This window comes from Halichoerus grypus, chromosome 10 (assembly GCF_964656455.1).
Source record: "Halichoerus grypus chromosome 10, mHalGry1.hap1.1, whole genome shotgun sequence".
In the NCBI taxonomy this organism is placed as follows: domain Eukaryota; kingdom Metazoa; phylum Chordata; class Mammalia; order Carnivora; family Phocidae; genus Halichoerus; species Halichoerus grypus.
In genome coordinates, this window is record NC_135721.1 from 100,360,263 (window position 1) to 100,382,069 (window position 21,807).

The 21,807-nt window shown below is 37.4% G+C and overlaps 1 protein-coding gene across 15 annotated transcripts in view; it reads left to right on the plus strand.

Moving 5' to 3' along the window:
• The window catches only part of SEL1L2 (SEL1L2 adaptor subunit of SYVN1 ubiquitin ligase), a 135,728-nt gene that overhangs the window by 84,411 nt on the left and 29,510 nt on the right, over positions 1 to 21,807 (plus strand). For 12 of the 15 annotated variants that reach the window (XM_036065778.2, XM_078056908.1, XM_078056911.1 and 9 more), the window contains 6 exons: positions 6,549 to 6,602; positions 7,045 to 7,104; positions 7,195 to 7,276; positions 8,502 to 8,656; positions 9,342 to 9,398; positions 16,721 to 16,789. In XM_036065778.2, coding sequence (XP_035921671.1) covers positions 6,549 to 6,602; positions 7,045 to 7,104; positions 7,195 to 7,276; positions 8,502 to 8,656; positions 9,342 to 9,398; positions 16,721 to 16,789 — 477 coding nt within the window. The remainder of the gene's footprint in view (positions 1 to 6,548; positions 6,603 to 7,044; positions 7,105 to 7,194; positions 7,277 to 8,501; positions 8,657 to 9,341; positions 9,399 to 16,720; positions 16,790 to 21,807) is intronic. The other 3 variants (XM_078056913.1, XM_078056916.1, XM_078056917.1) reach the window with 2 other exon arrangements.

The following is a 21,807-nucleotide window of genomic DNA, read 5'->3' on the forward strand; positions in this document are numbered from 1 at the left end:
ATGCCCACTCTACTTTGACCACATTCTTGACCCACAGAACACTTAGCATAATAAATGGTTGTTTTATGCCACCAGGTTTTGGGGTAATTTGTTACACAGCCATAGTAACTGGAACAAGGATACTTATATTCAGAATTAAAAGGATAGAATGCACTTCTCAGAAGCACCTGAGGCAGAGCGCAGCAAGCATCTATTTGGAATGGGTTCAAATTTCTTGGCCCAATCCAGTTCCATCACTGGGTACTGAGACAACTTATAAATATGTCACTGCCAACTTGTCAGTAATTTTGAGTAACTAAAGAGGGCAGGAAAGGAGCCACAGGGCTTGGAAGATATAACATTCTGCAAATCATGCATAGTGCTGGTGAATTTAATGGTAAGATTCCTCATCATACTTTCAAAATGTTTGTTTTTAAAAATCCCATAAAATGAAGCAATACTATTTGTCAAGCAGCATGAGTTCACTAAGAACTATCTGTATTAAGCAAGCTCTATTTTATAGGGTTGCTAGACTAAGAAATCTGAAAAATGTGGTAGAGATGATAATCCCATATTTTATCCATTATAAGACACCATCGACAGTAAGTTATATATTTTTAAAATATAAGTTATATAATTATATAAATGATGTGAATTAAAGTTTAAAATAATGTTTTATTAGATTTTTTGTTTTATTCTTATTAAAAGTGCTGTTTTAGACATTTTAGACATAGATTTCTATCATGTCATTCTTTAATTACATACAAAAGTAAATATAAGTTAAATAAATTTAGGTGTTCCAAAATTCTTCTCATTCAGAGTCTAACTGAAGTAGTTTTCAACTTAGAACACTTCCTTGATGACTGTCTTCCAGCATATCATTCTCCATACCATTAAGAAAATCAGTAGTGCAACATTTCCTCAGGGAGTGTTCCTCGATTACCTCCAGGATTTTTTCCAAACTACTGACTCATTCTACAACGATTAATGCTGACACTTTCCAATTTGATTAAATTTATGCTTTTATTTTTTTCTTCGATCGAATCACACATAGCTGGAAGTTCAGTTCAAAGTTAGCGAGAAGTTCCTGGCAATGTTTGATGTTGAACACCTTAATCGTAATAGCTTCTCATTATTCATTAGTTTTTCATCTATTCTTGAGGATTTGGCAATTCCTCCTGTGTTTAGTGGGATAATTTGGCTTATGACAGCCATTCCTTTTGCACATAATTTAGTAATAAAATGTGATGCAGTTTCACTGACTTTGGGGTATCTCCTCTTTCTTTCTTTTTTTTTTTTTAGAAACTTGTAACTACTTTGTTTCAACAGGGCTATGACAAATATGGCATCCATGATGTAGATCAGATTCAGAGAACACAGAAGATGATGAATATTACCTAAAATATATCACCTGAGGAAGGCAAAATAGGGAATCTTTGTAGGAGAGAACACCAGGTATCAAATGGCTGCCCTCAAATGTCTACAAGGCAGAAAGTGGTACAAGAAGGAGTGATTTGTTACGCACCAAACTACCATACAGTTTAAACAACTAAGTATAAGGCAGCAACTTCTATACAGAGATTAATTTTGGTTTACTGTGTATCTACTAACTTAATGAAGTTCCCTCCCAGCAACAGAGATGTCCATTTGAATTGATTAGGATTCTCTGAATTTCAAGCACAGAAAATACAACCCACCTGGCTTAAGCAAAAGTGCGATTTTTTGGCTCATTTAACTGTGAAGTTGTAGCTGCCTCTAGATACTCTGGATCCAGAAGCCAGAATGAAGACATCAAGACATACTTTCTCTTTGTTTCGCTTTTTTCTGTGATGGTTTTGAGTGGCTTGACCCCTTGGAGTCAAAAAACAGTCACCAACGAACCTAGATATCTTTAGCCCTTAAATCTGGAAGTCTCTGTAAAGGAACCCAGTTTCTTTCCCAGTGATATCCGCAAAAGTGTTGGGTTAGCTCACAAGAACCACACCTAATCAATCACTGCATCCAGGAAGAGAATAATCTGATTGGTTGAGCCTGTGTCACGTGGCCCTCTAGATTCAGAAAGCGGGGAGGAGCCACGTTGAACAGAATGAATTCAGAACAGAAGGAAAGTGATTTCAGAAAGAATCCAGGCAGACAAAACAACAGCAACAACAACAAAAACCACATACCCTGACCACATCTACATACAAGATTTATATGGAAGATCATCCCAAACAAAATTAAAAAGCAAAAAAATTAGTTATTTTCAAAAAATTATCACACAAAGAAGAAAGTTACTTTACTTTAAAAAATAGAAATGATACTACATTCTTTAACTAGAAGCAGTGAAACTAAAAATTACTGACAAAAAGTAGCTTAAAATTCCCAACTATAAAATTTCAACAATCTCCTAATTTTTAGCAAATAGCAAAGATAAAATAGAAACTGAAATGACATATTAAGAACTCGATGATAACACCACATATAAAAGTTAAGGAATGTGGCTAAAGCCACATATAGAGGAAAATATACAGCTTTAAATGTTTTAATAAATAAGAGACTTAAAAACATAGAAAGCTAAAAGAAAAACGAAATAGCAAAAGAAAATAAACCTAGAAAATGTAAGAGTATTTTAACAACTTTTTCAGATAATTGTAGATACTCTTCTTTGGTTCTATATCAAAGCTCAACAGTGATAACTTCTTAAAGGTTAATTGCAGTGTGGAATCTGAAATCATATAATGAACTTTTCATATTCTATTACATTAAAATCACTGGTCTATCTTGCATTTTGAATGGAAACTTTTTTTACCTAGACAGGATTTTATAACATCATGCATTGGTTATTTAGAAAATATCAGTTCACTAAGTTTTCCAAGTCTTCCAAACTTGACACATTGCATCATACAATATCAAAATTACATTTGTTAATACCACCATCATGAAAAGTCTAAGTATTGGGGTGTCAAACAGATATAAGCTATACATGGTGGCAGATATAAACTTTCTGAAATTCTAATTTTTGCTTAAAAGCTTGAATTTATCATTGGCGACAATACTTTCAATAGTTTTTATTGAAGTGAGAGGCTTACTGTCCATTTTCAAGAAAATGTCTGCCAGTCTAAATGAACATAGCTGATCCATTGTTCCTTCAACTAAAGATGGTGTTCCATGAAAAAAGTGGCTATTTCAGCTTGCAACTCAAACAAGCATTTCCTTGAAACAACCAACATATTTCACTATTGGAAGTGCTTTATGCCTCTTCCTCTTAGTACTGCTTTTGCTGCATCTCATAAGTTTTGGTATGTTGCCTTTTAATTTTCATTTGCCTCAAGATATTTTCTAAATTTCCTTGTGATTTCTCCCATGACCCATTGGTAGTTCAAGAGTGTGATGCTTAATTTCCATATCTTTGTGAATTTTCCAGTGTTCTTTTTGCTATTGATTTCTAGTTTCATTCCATTATGTTCAGAAAAGGTACTTGGTATGATTTTAATCTTCTTAAATTTATTAATACTTGTTTTGTGACTTGACATATGGTCTATCCTGGAAAATGTTCTATGTGTTCTTAAAAAGAATATGCATTCTATTATTGTCGGGTGGAGTATTCTATATATCTGTTAGGTCTATTTAGTCTGTTGTGTTGTTCAACTCCTCTATTTCTTCATTGAGCTTCTGTCAGGTTGTTCTATCCATTATTGAAAATGGGGCATTAAAATCTCCTACTATTGGGTGCCCGGATGGTTCGATTGATTAAGCGTCTGCCTTCGGCTCCGGTCGTGATCCCAGCGTCCTGCTCAGCAGGGAGTTTGCTTCTCCCTCTCCCTCTGCCCCTTCCCCTTTGCTAGTATGCTCTCTCTCTCTTTCAAATAAATAAAATCTTCAAATAAAATAAAATAAAATCTCCTACTATTATTGTGTTACTGTCTATTTCTCCTTTCAGTTCTGTCAATGTTTGCTTCATAAGTTTGGGTGCTCAACTGTTGCATATATATTTATAATGGTTATATCTTCGTGGTGAATTGAGCCTATTACCATATAATGTCCTTACCTTGTTTCTTGTGACATATTCTGACTTAAAGTCCATTTTTTCTCATATAATTATGTTCATCTCTCACTCTTTTTTTTTAAGATTTTATTTATTTATTTGACAGAGAGAGAGAGAGAGTAGGAGCAGGGGGAGCTGCCGAGGGAGAAGCAGGCTCTCTGCTGAGCAAGGACCTGCATGCGGGACTCACGATCACGCTGGGATCGTGACCTTGGTGTGGACCTCTTTGGGTTCATCCTAGTTGAAGGTTATTGAACTTCTTGAATTTGGATACCCATTTCCTTCCTCAGATTTGGGAAATTTTCAGCCACTATTTCTTAAAATAAGCTCACTATGCCTCTTTCCCCCGCTCTTCTTCTGTGACTCCTATAATGTGTATATTGGTCCACTTGATGGTTTCCCATAAGTCTCTTAGGATTTTTTTCACTTTTCTTCATTCTTTTTGTTCCACTGACTTGATAATTTCAAATGACCTGTGTTTTGGTTCATTAATTCTTTCTTGTGCTTAGTCAAGTCTACTTTTGAACCCCTCTAGTGAATTTTTCAATTCAGTTGTTGTATTCTTCAGCTCCAGAATTTTTAAAAGGAGGCTTTCTCTTTTTCTTTCTTTCTTTCTTCCTTCCTTTCTTTCTTTCTCTAGCTCTTTGTTGATATTCTCATTCTATTCATGCATCCTTTCTCTGATTTTGCTTAGTTGTTTATATGTGCTTTTTTTGGTAGCATTTTGAGTTATTTTGGATTTTTTGTATGGTGATTTATAGATCTCCATTTCTTTAGGGTTGGGGTGTTTTTAGATTTATTATGTTCCTTTGATTGGGCCATATTTACCTGTTTCTTCATGTGCCTTGTTAATTTTTGTTGTGGTTATGCATTTGGAAATATAGCCACCTCTCCATCTTTACAGATTGGCTATATACAGGGAAGACTTTCACAATCAGCATAGTTAGAGATTCTGGGGGGCTTTCAAATCATTTTTGGGGCGTGTGCCTTCTCTGGGCTTGTGTTTGTAATTTCCCAGTTAGAGAGATTTGTTGGTCTTTTTCAGGAGCTTGTCGTCTTTTGCTCCCTTTAGTGTGTGTTGGTGATACTACAGGTTCTCTGGTGTTGCAACAAGCTGCTAAGTTCCCTTTTCTTCTTGTGGCCCCAGGCATCTAAAGCATGCCAGTTCTGTCAGTGCTCCAAGTCAGAGGAGATAGAAACAAGTATTTTGAGCAGCTTCCCAAAAGCCAGAATATTGGGCCCTAATTCCAGTCTCTTCTTTTCCTTCCAAGGGGGAAGCTACAAGCTGAGCACTTTCTGCTGATTGTGCCAAGTTGTGCTGGCTTCTATCTGTGATATACTACACATTCTCCAGTGCTGCAACAAGTGGCTGAGCTCTCTTTTGTTCTCAGCTGCCCCCCAGGAATCCAAAGTATACAGGTTCTTCATTAGTGCTTTGAGTCAGGCAAGACAGAAATCAGACTCAGGGGCAGTCCTCCCAAAAGCTGGAACATTGGACCTAAGTTCCACTCTTCTCTTTCCCTCCCAAGAGAAAAGCCCTGAATTGGGCTTTTTCTCCCGATCACACTGAGCTGTGCTGGCTTGGGGAAGGAGCAATTGCAGGTTAAATAAATTGGCTTTTCTTATTTGTTTCAGTGGATTGTTCTTTCTTTGCTTTGAGTTTTTATGGGTTACTATGATTTCTTAACTGGTTTCCAGAGTTCTCATAAAGACTTTTTGGACTGTATATTGTTGCTAAGTCAATGTCTCTATAGGGGAACAAGATCTGGGGTTGCCTATTCCACCATCTTGCTATGTGATCAGACTTTCACCTTTATTCAATATAGTTCTTCCTGTTTGAATTTTTTATATCCATCATATTTTCTTTTTTTCTAGTTTAAATTCAATTAGTCAACATATAGTACATCATTAGTTTTAGATGTAGTGTTCAATGATCATCATATCTTCTCTTAAAAACATGAAGAAAGGGGCGCCTGGGTGGCTCAGTCAGTTAGGCGTCTGCCTTCGGCTGAGGTCATGGTCCCAGGGTCCTGGGATCGAGCCCTACATTGGGTTCCCTGTTCAGAGGGGAGTCTGCTTCTCCGTTTCCCTCTGCCTCTGACTGCCAATAACCCTGCTTGTGTGCTTGCTCTCTCTTTCTGTCATAATAAATAAATCTTTAAAAATAAATAAATAAAAATATGAAGAAAAATATTCAAATTTAAATTAAAAAATGTTGAAGGAAAAAAGTGTTTTCCATTGCCAAGAATAGCAAGCATATAAAAAGCATTGGTTTATAATATTTTATTATTATAATTTGTACTAAAGGTCAGTAAATGTTAGCCTATTTTTACGTGTATTATACAAAACTCCCACTATTACCTTTTCCAAATTCTTACAGACTTAGCAAAAATGTAAAAAGGCATTTTGTTATAGGATAAGAAATAAAGTAACAATACAAATTATTATGGAGCAGACATTTAAAATATCTTTTACCAAGGTAAATAAGAATAATTGTGAAATAAATGGATTTATTTAGTTTTCCTTTTCTTTTGGGATTTAGGCATTAGGATTTTTGTCTTCCTATGGAATAGGAATGGAATACAATCAAGCCAAGGTAAGGTCATTCTATTTTTTTCTGGAACAAAACTGAATTTTTTAAAAAGGGACATTGAATAGTCTCCTCTTTAGGCAAAGGAGCTCACTTGAGAGTGGTGGCTAAAAGCACCAGCTCAATAGTCAGAAGTTTAAGGTTAAAATACCATAAGTTTCTTAATGTCCCATATTTCAGGTTTGCCATGATAGATAGATAATATCTACTTCATAGGTATTTTGTGATAATTAAATGAAATGTCTATACAGTGCCCTTTTCAAAGACTCCAGAGCTCACTAAACCCTCCAAAAATGTCAGCCATTTTTACAGATTAAGAGGACAAAATTTGCAATTTATTTTGGAGTAGTTCAAGGTTCATTGCTGGATTAGGAATAAAAAAGCAATGATTGGTTTGAGCTTCAAATTTAGATGGTGGATATAGATACAGATTTTTTTTTAACTTTAGGCACTGATATATTACACCTTTGGAAGTGCTGGAGGAAGCATGATGTCCCAGATGATTTTGGTATGTAAATTAAATAATTCCTGGGCCTAAAAAGTGTGTTATAAATACGACACTGTCAGAATATTAAGAGTATATATGCCTGTGTTTTAGGGATACAGATATTTGTCAGGAATCAATGTTCTACAGAATTGTGAAGTTGCCCTAAATCATTACAAGAAGGTGGCAGATTATAGTGAGTAATCCACATAACTTATTTTAAGATAAATAGACTTGCTGAGCAATTAGAAGAATAAATCAATGCCAGTTGGTATATTTATGAATGTTTATGTTTTTTAAATGACTATGTTTTTTAACATTTGTTATAATTCTTTTAATACAATGTAGAGTCTTCTGATTTCTTAATAGTTACTTTTCAAAGGCTTTAAAGGGATGTGCTTATCTTTTATTTTTGTTAGAATATGTCCCTATGTTCTTGTGCTGTGCTTTCCGTCAACTGAGAATTTGAATGTAGCATCAATAAATATTAAACAGTTTTTCTAATTCTAACACTTAGTATATGGGATGGTTTGTTAAAAATTCCTGAAGAAAAGGATGTAAGATACATACACTATCAATCTCTATCACTGCACTTGAGAATAATTCAAGTTAATCATTATTCTATTACCCTATCCTTTGTCTACAAAGAATAGAGCATGAGATTAATATATGTTTCTAGAATCATTTTCAAAAGCATATGTAACATTTCATCTTACACATCACTGAACCAGACTACATAATAGATTTTTAAATAAAAGTCTTCCAAGAAGTGAATAAGGTAAGGTCCATATGGTTAATTTCTGTAGTCAGAATAATATCTAAATACACATTTTGGCATTATTAGGATCTGAGAAAGAAAAGAGGAAAATAACTGCTTTTTAATGTAAGATGCTATATATAACAAGATTATTTCATATGCTTAATGAAATTGGAATTACTATATATATATGTATATATATGTATATATTTCAAACTGCATACTCTGTTAGATTTACTCAAACATATTTATCTTTATATTTATTTTCAGACTATTCATAGGAAGTAATTAAGGGGAAATTATTATTCTTATATTGTAGTTTCAATCTCGGAAAAAGTCAGTGGTAGAAGGGATCAGTTGCCTGCTCCTGACATCTGTCTTCTTTCCTTGAGCTGCTTGGCCAAGCTCTTCAGTAGGCTCTGATATATGCTGATACAATTTTTGTAAGGATTGCAAAAAATAATGAGGTTTTTTGCACTTTTCTCAGAACCAAATAAACAAAAATCAGTAAATTTCTATCTCCTAACAGTAGATGTCTTTTTTTCTGTTAGTAGACCAGATCTCTGCACAATTTAAGTAGAATCAGCCTGTTTTCTCTAAGTTGACTGTTATCTCTTGCAACCTTGTGTATTCCAGCTATTCTCTGGTTTGTTTCTGTTCACAGTTGCTGACAAATTAGAAAAAAGTGAGGGTATTCCAGTGGAAAAAGTGAGACTAACTGAGAGACCTGAAAATCTGAGTTCTAACAGTGAGATTTTGGATTGGGACATATACCAATACTACAAATTTTTGGCAGAAAGAGGAGATGTTCAGATACAAGTAATGTATACAGACGAATTTGGATTTTTAGAACATGCAAATTACAAGGGGTTTGGTTGTCCGAGTCCTAAAAGGGTTAACAATGAATGCTCCATCCTGAATGTGAACAAGAAGAGACATCTGCTCCTCTTTTCTTGTTCCCTGTTTCTATAGCCTATGGGAGAGCCACCTGTCATAGTAATGGCAATTTTTTCTTTTGCATTTACTTCTAAAAATTCTACTTTTAAAAAACCTAGATTTTAAGTGTAGGAAAAAAGCACCATCCTGTGTTGAGTATGAATGAACTCTTAACCATCATTCAGAAGTGTTGTATCTTTGAGAATGGGAATGGGACAGCATTTGTGTGACCTTTGAGAGCTAAGAGTAAAGGCTGCTAGGTTTATGTTTCCAGGTGTTGCTGTATACCAGCAGGCCAGCTTCCTGCCACTGAGGAAGCCAGATGCCCAGCATCAGTCGCTTACCCAATAAAAGATATAGCCTGGAATGTTTTTTCTGCTTCTTTTTTAGACATGCCAACTGTATCAAACTGAAACAGTATACTATAATAAAACACCAAGTAAATGTTTTCTTCATTTTTTTCACCATTTTTATACATTTATTTTTCAAATTGAGGTATAATTGGCTTATTTTCTTCATTTAAATTAATGCTATTGCTAAAATAATTTTCAAAAATTGTTATTCCTAGGTATCTCTTGGACAATTACATCTAATTGGGAGGAAAGGTCTGGATCAGGATTACTACGTAAGTCAGTCTCAAGATTCAGTCATGTGGGGTAGAGAGGAGAGTGGTGAGGGAGGATGGGGTGAGGGAGGCAAAAAGGGAGGGGGGGCATGGAAAAGTTGCTGGGGAGAGCCCATTGCTACTTCCTTGGTCAGATCAGCTTTCTAGCTTTTGAGGAAGAACAAAGTTCACCAGAGGAAGCACTTTTCCTACCTACCTCTAAATACTAAGGAGTAGAGGCTTCTAAAAGAGGATTTGGGGCCAAGGAGTTTCCATGTTCCCCTTGAACCTAGCCTCTTCCCTCCCTAACTGGGCTTAGGTGAAGTAGATACCCTCACCTGCCAGCCTTGGACACACCCATTCCCCAAAAGCCAGCTGTGGAGAGTCCACCTGGGAGTTTCTTGCTAAGGGGTCTGAGGACCAGCCTCAGACTGCCTAGAATATAATTAGAAATATTATTAAACATCTTTATAAATTTGCAAAGCTCCTTTCAATCATTTTGCTTAACCTTACCTTATCCCAGTGAGGTCAGAAGATTAATTAACAATTCAAATTTATAGTGGAGGAAAAAGCAAATAAACTTGACCTACACAAGATCTCAGTAAGTTACCAGAGCCAGGGGATCAGGTCTTGTCTAGAGTCTAATTGTGGTTTCAAGGCCATAGATCCCCTCAGATCTGAGGAATTAACTGGGATTCTTTTTTAAAGATGATTTTGCAGCCCTTGCCATTTTATAGGAGCCATGTGCTCACAGTCTCAAAGGAACACATACCCTATTTCAACATAGTCCCAATAGCTAAGCAATAGAAATAACTACTTTAATAAGGTGGTTACATAAAAGAGTTGATCTGTTGTTACTGTTCATTTCACTTTGTATTGTTTTTATGAGTGTAACTTGTGTTTTATATGAGGTACAGTATACATAGGCTAAATGTCAAAGTTAATTTTATAAAATGTGACAAAACAGATAGCACTTGAAATAAGCACATGCATCTTAAGACAGCTCAATTGAAGGTGTTCAGATTTTATTAATTCTCCTCATAACTAAGGTTCTAGCTTCTTAGATGGGAAGTTCTAGATTCACGATATTACTCCAGTATCAGATTTCAGCCTGCAATGAGTTTCTCATGTTAAATAACAGATGCATAAACTAGGAAGAATTACTCATTTTCCATAAACATGAAATTCTGTTGAGTACGAAGGCATCCAAACCTCAGCTGTAGGGAAAATCCATCAATCTTTGCAGAGTACATAAAAACTCCACAAAGCTAAATACTCCTGGGCACCTCCAGCCACTGTGAACACCAGATGGGAGCTGCCTCCAGATGAGGATGAAGTACAATCTCAGGGCTGGCAGTGAAGGGTTCTGGTGCTGTAGTGGCAACAGCCAGGCACTTGGGCAACATCAAGGAGCCCATTCAGGCTTTCCTACGGGCTCATTCACAGAGGTTTTATTATCTCTATCTTACAGATGAGGAGCTGAGGCTGTAGGGATGAAGTAAATTGTTTCAAGTATCACAGCTGACTAGTAATGTTGTTAAGAATCAGAATCTGAAATCTGGGCTTCAGCATTCAAAGCCTGTGCTCTTTCCATTAAACCTTGCTTCCTTTTAACCTGGCGGGGGGGGGGGGGGGTAGTATACAGCCAAAATCTAGTTTCCTCATTTATAATGCAAAAAGAAGGAATGATATAATTCGTCAGGTTTCTTTAGCTCTAACTTTCGAATGGTTGGCTTGGGCTCCATGCTTCCCATCCAGATATCACCAAAAGCCTGGTTTGATTCCAGAACCATCAGAGTGGTTCAGGCACATGCTGGGGGGAGCACAGGCCTTGTCCTTCCAGCTTTCCTCAACCTAATAAACCCAAACCTGCCTGGAGAGCTCTAGTTAAGTTTTCAAACCTTAAGGCTGATTGGCTTAGAAATAAGTCAATCAGAGAAAGACATGTATCATATGACCTCACTGATATGAGGAATTCTTAATCTCAGGAAACAAACTGAGGGTTGCTGGAGTGGTGGGGGGTGGGAGGGATGGGGTGGCTGGGTGATAGACATTGGGGAAGGTATGTGCTATGGTGAGCGCTGTGACTTTTGTAAGACTGTTGAATCACAGACCTGTACTTCTGAAACAAATAATACATTATATGTTTAAAAAAAAAAAGAAGAAGATAGCAGGAAGGGAAAAATGAAGGGGGGGGGAATCGGAGGGGGAGACGAACCATGAGAGACTATGGACTCTGAGAAACAAACTGAGGGTTCTAGAGGGGAGGAGGGTGGGGGAATGGGTCAACCCGGTGATGGGTGTTAAGGAGGGCACGTATTGAATGGAGCACTGGGTGTTATATGCAAACAATGAATCATGGAACACTACATCAAAAACTAATGATGTAATATATGGTGACTAACATAACATAATAAAATAAAATTTAAAAAAAATTTCAACATTAAAAAAAAGACTGATTGGCTTATGTATACGTTAGTTTAGGCTGCCTCATAAACCACTGCCCAATTTAGATGGCTTAAAACAACAACCATTTATTTAATTCATGATTTTGTCAGGTTAGCAGTTTTGGCTGGGCTCAGCTGAGTAGTTCTTCTGGTCTCAGCCAGGCTCAACCAACCTTGACTAGGCTTGCTCATGCATCTGTAGAGTACTGGCCAGGGCTGGCTGGTTTATGATGGCCTCATCTGTGACCTAGGATGACTAGGTCTCTCCACATGCTCCCTTCCTCCAGCCAACTGTGCCCAAGCTTTTCACATGGCAGCCCAGGGTTCTAAGAAGACAAGCAGGAAAGTCTCTTATGGCCTAGGGTTGGAACTCACAAATCACTTCTACCACATTCTTTTGGCCAAAGCAAATTACAAGGCCAGCCAACATTGAAGGGGCAGGGGAAAAGGACTTCTCTTAATAGGCACAACTGTGAAGTATTGTGGTCATTTTTGCACCTTACCACAGCTTAGTTGTACCAGGATCAACTTGAAGTGGCATGGGAGTGAGAGAAGTTAAAAGGAAAAACCCAGTTTCTGAAAGGCTGTTACTACAACTCTTCCCACGGCTGGCCTCTCATCTTTCTGAGTCTTACTTCCTTAGAGAGGATTTTCTTGATCAACTCTACTCTCCACCACTTACCCTATCACGGTGTTTATTTTCCTTTTCCCATATCACCCCCTGAATCATATAGATCTTGACTTGTTTACTATCTGTCTCCCCACAATGGAATGTAAGTTCTTGTTTGTCTTGCTCATTCCTATGTATCCTATACTCTGATAGTACTGGGTACATATTAGGTACTTGGTATTTAGTGAATGAATGAATGAATGAGTGATAGCATCCTAAGCATTATATGTTGGTCCTCAGCCTGAGAACCACCACTTGAGCCAGTATGCCAATGCTTCAGTCTACCAAAGAAAATTATTAGTGTAAGGTTCTTTATAATTGTAAGTAATGCCCAGTTTACTGCCCAGCAAATCAAGTATTAAAATACTGGGAAAAAACTAGTTTGCCTTTTTTTTTCTTCTCATTGTTTGATTAAATTAATCTCTCATGAGTTGTCACTATAGGCAACATTTTCACCTCTCCCTCCCCCACTACCAAATTTTAATTACTGAAAAATATTGTATATGCAATCCTTGATTACATTATCTTGAATTTCTACACATATATTTTAATGTAATTTGCATTCCTAAATTTATACAGGCTCAGAATAAATTGGATTAGGAAAGCTGGGTATTTGGCTGCATATTATTAAAGTGGATATCGCAGGGTGGGAGGGATGGGGGTGATGGACATTGGGGAGGGTATGTGCTATGGTGAGTGCTGTGAATTATGTAAGACTGATGAATCACAGACCTTACCCCTGAAACAAATAATACATTATATGTTAATAAAAAAAATAAAGTGGATATGGCATAATTAAATTAAACCTAGCAGAGGCATAATACCAGATATGTAAGGAAACTGCTTTGTCTACCCTGACACCCATTAAAAAGACAAGAGATAATTTCATCCCTTTTCAGAATGATTTACAGATTTTGAGATAAAAGAAGTATTCATAAATATTTTTAAAGTAATACATTTTCTTGGCATTTCATTCTAGGGGAAATGTTACAAACTGATTAAACCTAGGGATTTTCTCGAACCAATGAAAAATCATGCTCATTGTTTTAAGAAGATATGTGTTTAAATAATAACATTTCACTTCGCATAATACCTGGGACGTACTATATTTCATCCGATCTACGACACCATCAATTATAAGATACCTTATTTTATGTTCTATTGAGAAAGAAAAAAACACTGCCAATATAAATTATATGATGCCATTGATAGTAAGAAGTGTCCTGATTAAAGTGTGTGTGGGGGTACATCTTAGAATCAGTAAAATATGACAGTAGGTGCTCAATAAATATTTAAAGGAAGGATGGATGGTGTCTTAGTCTGTTTTAGCAGCTATAAGCAAATTACCATAGTCTGGGTGGCTTATAAACAACAGAAACTTATTTCTCACATTTCCAGAGGCTAGAAGTTTGAGATCAGAGTGTCAGCATGGTTGGATAGGGCCCTCTTCTAGTTTATGGACTTCTCATTGTATCCTTACATAACAGTAAGAATGAGCTAGCTCTCTGAGGCCTCCTTTATAAAGGCACTAATCCCATTCATGAAAGCTCTGTGCCAGTCACCTTCCAAAGGTCACACCTCCTAATACCATCGCTTTGGGTATTAGGTTTTCAGCTTATGAATTTTGAAGGGACACAAATATGCAGACCACAGCAGATGGATGGATGGATGGGAAGATGGATGGATGGGTAGATGGATGGATTGACAGATAGATGGATGAATGGATACTTAACTCTTTAAAAGCAAAGACTCATCAAAGTAACGTGCATGATACTTTCACATAGTGTTTAGTAAATGTTCAAACAATTAAAGCAATAGCACTAAAGGCAGGTTAATTTAAAGACAAATAAAAGAGAACTGAAATGTCAAGTAAACCGTGAGAGTGGAAGGGTGTAGAAGGGGAAATTAGAGAAAGCTTCAATTCCTTTGTCTTTATGGGATCATCATATTGAAAGACGGGGAAAACTCCAGGATTCTTATTTTCTTCTGATTCTTATTTGCTTATTCTCTTTTAACAATTCAAATACAGTTTTTCAGAGTGACAATTTTTTCCCAAGATTTTCTATTGCCAAATATTTTGAGAGCCAAATTCTGAAACTGGACTTTGAAAATTATTTCACAGAATCACAGTATGAGCGACTATAAAGCTTAAAATCCAGTTCCCCTGTTTTAGAGATTTATAAACTTATCCTTCCATTCCCTCGCTCATGCATTCATTCCAGAAATATTTCCTAAGTGCCGGATATACAGTTAGACACTGTGCTAAGTACAGGGGATTCAGACATTTAAATCTATGGATGCTTGCCATGATAGTTGCCTATACGTATATTTGGGTCTTGGCTCAGTAGAGGCATTCATGAGAAATACCTTCATTTTCTATATTAATGGGGTCTGATAAATGTGATTGGTAAATCATACATTTGATTTGTTTACTGATAGATGATTGATAAATCATACATTGCTACAATTTCCTCCTATCCAATTGACACTTAGGTTTTTCTGGACATTTTGGACATCATTTGTTGTTTTAAGATTCCCTTATGCTCATAAATTTCCAACTTTCTTTGGTAGAAAATAGAAGCCTTGGCCAAATTTCCAATTTTCTTTGGTAGAAAATAGAAGCCTTGGCCTAGTATTCAAGACTGTTAAAATATGGCCCCATCATATTCTTGCAAGTCTTAGCTTTTGGGTATTCTACTTCAGCCATACTGAAGTAATTAGTATTTCCTAGACACACCTTGGACATTTCCATCTCCATTCCTTACACATGTTATTCCTCAGCCTATGATGCCCTCTGCACCGGTGAATTCTCTCCATTTTTTGTGAGACCTTTGTCATTTGAGTCCCTTTCTTGACATCGTGAAGGCAGAGTACTAAGTGCATGGAAATTGGAATCAGGCTGCTTATGGGACTCTAGTACCAGCTGCTTGACTTTGAGTGTCACAAAATTGGCTCAGATATTAATAGTACCTTCTTCTAGTGCTGTTGTGAAGATTAGGTAAGACAAAGATTGTAAAACACATATGTATAATTGTTATGCCATACCTCTCTAATTCTTTTTGGTGTTCCTTTGTTCCCACCTCTCATCTACTGTCATTGCTATTTGCATACATGCCTTTCTTCTCAGCAGTATTGGTAGACAGCAAATGTAGGGATGGTATTTTTTATTCATTTGTGACACACCTATAATAACTTAACTTACTACCATATACATAGCTCTTTTCAATCAAGTTTCTGAAAGAATAAATGAAGACTAGAAGAGGTGGATGGATGCATGGGTGTGTGGTTTGGTGAGGTACAGCCCTGGTGGCATTTATATTTAGTTATGTCCACAAGGCAGACTGACTTTAGAACAAGGGTGTGGCTCCCAAATAAATTGGCAATATTTCTGGAATAAATTTACATATAAAAGAACTACTCACATTTCTTCCTTAAACCTTCTCTTGTCTTTGAGGAGGAGCAGATCCTTGCACATCAACCTAGTCAAGGCTTTTTAAAGAGCAGAAGAGTTGTGTCCTAAAAAGACACTTCAGAGAGTGTCTTCATTCCTCATTCCTGCGGTGGATTTCTTTTAATGCTTCATGTGGTTTCTGAGGAGAACTTCTAAGAGGTCAAGATGAGGCCTAGGGAATGGGCAACAAGGGTCAGGTCAGCCCTTATATGTTCTAGACTGAGCATTTCAATTAATGTTATGACCTAAAGAGAATCAGAGGCTTGGCTGGCCTCCTTCATTTTGATTTAGAAAGAATTGGCCTGAAGTTTACCTCTGTAAAAAGACCTGGTATCAGCAGGCAGCCAGATGTGTCTTGTTTTATTCACTCTGCCTTATAAACATTAGGAAGCTACATATCCAATTCTACCAAATTGTACTAACTGTCTTATAAAATAAGTACATAGTGTCAACATCGAAGCATACTTTTCAAAATAATAGACTATGTAGTTCTCGAGCTGGGATCCATCTGTCCTCCACAAAGCCACATGCCCATCATGCCTTTCCACATGCGAAAAACCAAGCCCTCACATTTTAAAATTATATATGTGAACCGTATATAGCTCCCACTCTTCAGGTTTATGTTTGAAATAGCATTTGAAATAGTACCTTAAACAGTGTGCGCATTTCATAGATACTTTCTGAATGCATGTTTAATGAAATAAAGTTTGGTCTGAAAAGCCATTTTGTAGGATGTGTTTGTGACTGTCAATAATACTGTCCCTTTTCTCTCCAGAAAGCATTATACTACTTCTTAAAGGCAGCAAAGGCTGGGAGTGCAAATGCCATGGCATTTATTGGAAAGGTACATGCTTCATCTTTTTTTTTTTAATTTTATTATGTTATGTTAATCACCATACATCATTAGTTGTTTTTGTTTTTTTTTTAAAGATTTTATTTATTTATTTGACAGAGAGAGAGATTGCAAGAGCAGGAACACAAGCAGGGGGAATGGGAGAGGGAGAAGCAGGCTTCTTGCCGAGCAGGGAGCCCGATGCAGGACTCGATCTCAGGACCCTGGGATCATGACCTGAGCCAAAGGCAGACGCTTAACGACTGAGCCACCCAGGCGCCCGCATCATTAGTTTTTGATGTAGTGTTCCATGATTCATTGTTTGCGTATAACACCCAGTGCTCCATGCAGTACGTGCCCTCTTTAATACCCATCACCAGGCTAACCCATCCCCCCACCCCCCTCCCCTCTAGAACCCTCAGTTTGTTTCTCAGAGTCCATAGTCTCTCATGGTTCGTCTCCTCCTCCGATTTCCCCCCTTTCATTTTTCCCTTCCTGCTATCTTCTTCTTTTTTTTTTTAACATATAATGTATTATTTGTTTCAGAGGTACAGGTCTGTGATTCAACAGTCTTACACAATTTACAGTGCTCACCATAGCACATACCCTCCCCAATGTCTATCACCCAGCCACCCCATCCCTCCCACCCCCCACCACTCCAGCAACCCTCAGTTTGTTTCCTGAGATTAAGAATTCCTCGTATCAGTGAGATCATATGATACATGTCTTTCTCTGATTGATATATTTCGCTCAGCATAATACCCTCCAGTTCCATCCATGTCATTGCAAATGGCAAGATTTCATTCCTTTTGATGTCTGCATAATATTCCATTGTATATATATACCACTTCTTATTTATCCATTCATCTGTCGATGGACATCTTGGCTCTTTCCACAGTTTGGCTATTGTGGGCATTGCTGCTATAAACATCGGGGTGCACATACCCCTTCGGATCACTACATTTGTATCCTTGGAGTAAATACCCAGTAGTGCAATTGCTGGATCATATGGTAGCTCTATTTTCAACTTTTTGAGGAACCTCCATACTGTTTTCCAGAGTGGCTGCACCAGCTTGTATTCACATCGACAGTGTAAGAGGGTTCCCCTTTCTCTGCACCCCTGCCAAGATCTGTCATTTCCTGACTTATTAATTTTAGCCATTCTGACTGGTGTGAGGTGGTATCTCATTGAGGTTTTGATTTGGATTTCCCGGATGCCCAGCGATGTTGAGCACTTTTTCATGTGTCTGTTGGCCATTTGGATGTCTTCTTTGGAAAAATGTCTGTTCATGTCTTCTGCCCATTTCTTGATTGGATCATTTGTTCTTTGGGTGTTGAGTTTGATAAGTTCTTTATCGATTTTGGATACTAGCCCGTTTTCTGATATGTCATTTGCAAATATCTTCTCTCAATCTGTCGGTTATCTTTTAGTTTTGTTGACTGGTCCTTTTGCTGTGCAAAAGCTTTTTATCTTGATGAAGTCCCAATAGTTCATTTTTGCCTTTGCTTCCCTTGCCTTTGCTAATGTTTCTAGGAAGAAGTGGCTGCGGCTGAGGTCGAAGAGGTTGCTGCCTGTGTTCTCCTTTAGGATTTTGATGGACTCCTGTCTCACATTGAGGTCTTTCAACCATTTTGAGTCTATTTTTGTGTGTGGTATAAGGAAATGGTCCAGTTTCATTCTTCTGCATCTGGCTGTCCAATTTTCCCAACGCCATTTGTTGAAGAGACTGTCTTTTTTCCATTGGACATTCTTTCCTGCTTTGTCGAAGATGAGTTGACCATAGACTTGTGGGTCCATTTCTGGGCTCTCTATTCTGTTCCATTGATCTATGTGTCTTCTTTTGTGCCAGTACCATACTGTCTTGATGATGACAGCTTTGTAATAGAGCTTGAAGTTGGGAATTGTGATGCCACCAGCTTTGCTTTTCTTTTTCAACATTCCTCTGGCTATTCGGGGTCTTTTCTGGTTCCATACAAATTTTAGGATTGTTTGTTCCATTTCTTTGAAAGAAGGTGATGGTATTTTGATGGGGATTGCATTGAATGTGTAGATTGCTCTAGGTAGCATTGACATCTTCACAATATTTGTTCTTCCAATCCATGAGCATGGAACGTTTTTCCATTTCTTTGTGTCTTCCTCAATTTCTTTCATGAGTATTTTATAGTTTTCTGAGTACAGATCCTTTGCCTCTTTGGTTAGATTTATTCCTAGGTATCTTATGGTTTTGGGTGCAATTGTAAATGGGATCGACTCCTTAATTTCTCTTTCTTCTGCCTTGTTGTTGGTATAGGAATGCCACTGATTTCTGCACATTGATTTTATATCCTGCCACTTGACTGAATTCCTGTATGAGTTCTAGCAGTTTTGGGGTGGAGTCTTTTGGGTTTTCCACATAAAGTATCATATCATCTGCAAAGAGTGAGAGTTTCACTTCTTCTTTGTTGATTCAGGTGCCTTTTATTTCTTTTTGTTGTCTGATTGCTGTGGCTAGGACTTTTAGTACTATGTTGAATAACAGTGGTGATAGTGGACATCCCTGCCGTGTTCCTGACATTAGGGGGAAAGCTCTCAGTTTTCCCCATTGAGGATGATATTCGCTGTAGGTTTTTCATAGATGGCTTTTATGATATTGAGGTATGTACCCTCTATGCCTATACTCTGAAGAGTTTTGATAAAGAAAGATGCTGTACTTTGTCAGGTGCTTTTTCTGCATCTTTTGAGAGGGTCATATGGTTCTTGTTCTTTCTTTTATTAATGTATTGTATCACATTGATTGATTTGTAGATGTTGAACCAACCTTGCAGCCCAGGGATAAATCCCACTTGGTCGTGGTGAATAATCCTTTTAATGTACTGTTGGATCCTATTGGCTAGTATTTTGGTGAGAATTTTTGCATCCATGTCCATCAGGGATATTGGTCTGTAATTCTCCTTTTTGATGGGGTCTTTGTCTGGTTTGGGGATCAAGGTAATGGTGGACTCATAAAACGAGTTTGGAAGTTTTCCTTCCATTTCTATTTTTTGGAACAGTTTCAGAAGAATAGGTATTAATTCTTCTTGAAATGTTTGGTAGAATTCCCCTGGGAAGCCATCTGGCCCTGGGCTCTTGTTTGTTGGGAGATTTTTGATGACTGCTTCAATTTCCGTAGTGGTTATAGGTCTGTTCAGGTTTTCTATTTCTTCCTGGTTCAGTTTTGGTAATTTATACATCTCTAGGAACGCCTCCATTTCTTCCAGATTATCTAATTTGCTGCCATAGAGTTGCTCATAATGTGTTCTTATAATTGTTTGTATTTCTTTGGTGTTCGTTGTGATCTCTCCTCTTTCATTCATGATTTTATTTATTTGGGTCATTTCTCTTTTCTTTTTGATAAGTCTGGCCAGGGGTTTATCAATCTTGTTAATTCTTTGAGAGAACCAGCTCCTAGTTTTGTTGATCTGTTCTACTGTTCTTTTGGTTTCTATTTCATTGATTTCTGCTCTGATCTTTATTATTTCTCTTCTCCTGCTGGGTTTAGGCTTTATTTGCGGTGTCTTTCTCCAGCTCCTTTAGGTGTAGGGTTAGGTTGTGTACTTGAGACCTTTCTTGTTTCTTGAGAAGGGCTTGTATTGCTACATACTTTCCTCTTAGGACTGCCTTTGCTGCATCCCAAAGATTTTGAACAGTTGTGTTTTCATTTTCATTGGTTTCCGTGAATTTTTTAAATTCTTCTTTAATTTCCTGGTTGACCCATTCATTCTTTAGTAGGATGCTCTTTAACCTCCATGTATTTGAGTTCTTTCCGACTTTCCTCTTGTGATTGAGTTCTAGTTTCAAAGCATTGTGGTCTGAAAATAGGCAGGGAATGATCCCAATCTTTTGGTACCAGTTGACACCTGATTTGTGACCTAAGATGTGATCTATTCTGGAGAATGTTCCATGCGCAGTAGAGAAGAATGTGTATTCTGTTGCTTTGGGATGGAATGTTCTGAATATATCTGTGAAGTCCATTTGGTCCAGTGTGTCATTTAAAGTCTTTACTTCCTTGTTGATCTTTTGCTTGGATGATCTGTCCATTTCAGTGAAGGGGGTGTTAAACTCCCCCACTATTATTGTATTGTTGTTGATGTGTTTCTTTGCTTTTGTTATTAATTGGCTGATATAATTGGGTGCTCCCATGTTAGGTGCATAGATTTTACAGTTCTTAGATCTTCTTGTTGGATAGACCTTTCAAGTAGGATATAGTGTCCTTCCTCATCCCTTATCATAGTCTTTGGTTTAAAATCTAATTTGTCTGATATAAGGATTGCCACCCCAGCTTTCTTTTGGTGTCCATTAGCATGGTAAATTGTTTTCCACCCCATCACTTTCAATCTGGGGGTGTCTTTGCATCTAAAATGAGTCTCTTGCAGACAGCATATCAATGGGTCTTGTCTTTTTATCCAATCTGATAGCCTGTGTCTTTTGATTGGGGCATTTAGCCCATTTACATTCAGGGTAACTATTGAAAGATAGGAATTTAGTGCCATTGTATTGCCTGTAAGGTGACTGTTACTGTATATTGTCTGTGCTCCTTTTTGGTCTATGTTACTTTTGGGCTTTCTCTTTGCTTAGAGGACCCCGTTCAAGATTTCTCGTAGGGCTGTTTTCGTGTTTGCAAATTCCTTTAGTTTTTGTTTGTCCTGGAAGCTTTTTATCTCTCCTTCTATTTTCAGTGACAGCCTAGCTGGATATAGTATTCTTGGCTGCATATTTTTCTCATTTAGTGCTCTGAATATATCATGCCAGTCCTTTCTGGCCTGCCAGGTCTCTGTGGATAGGTCTGTTGCCAATCTAATGTTTCTACCATTGTAGGTTACAGATCTCTTCTCCCGAGCTGCTTTCCGGATTCTCTCTTTGTCTCTGAGACTCGTAAGTTTTACTATTAGATGTCAGGGTGTTGACCTATTTTTACTGACTTTGAGGGGGGTTCTCTGTGCCTCCTGGATTTTGATGCCTGTTTCCTTCCCCCAATTAGGGAATTTCTCTGCTATAATTTGCTCCCATATAC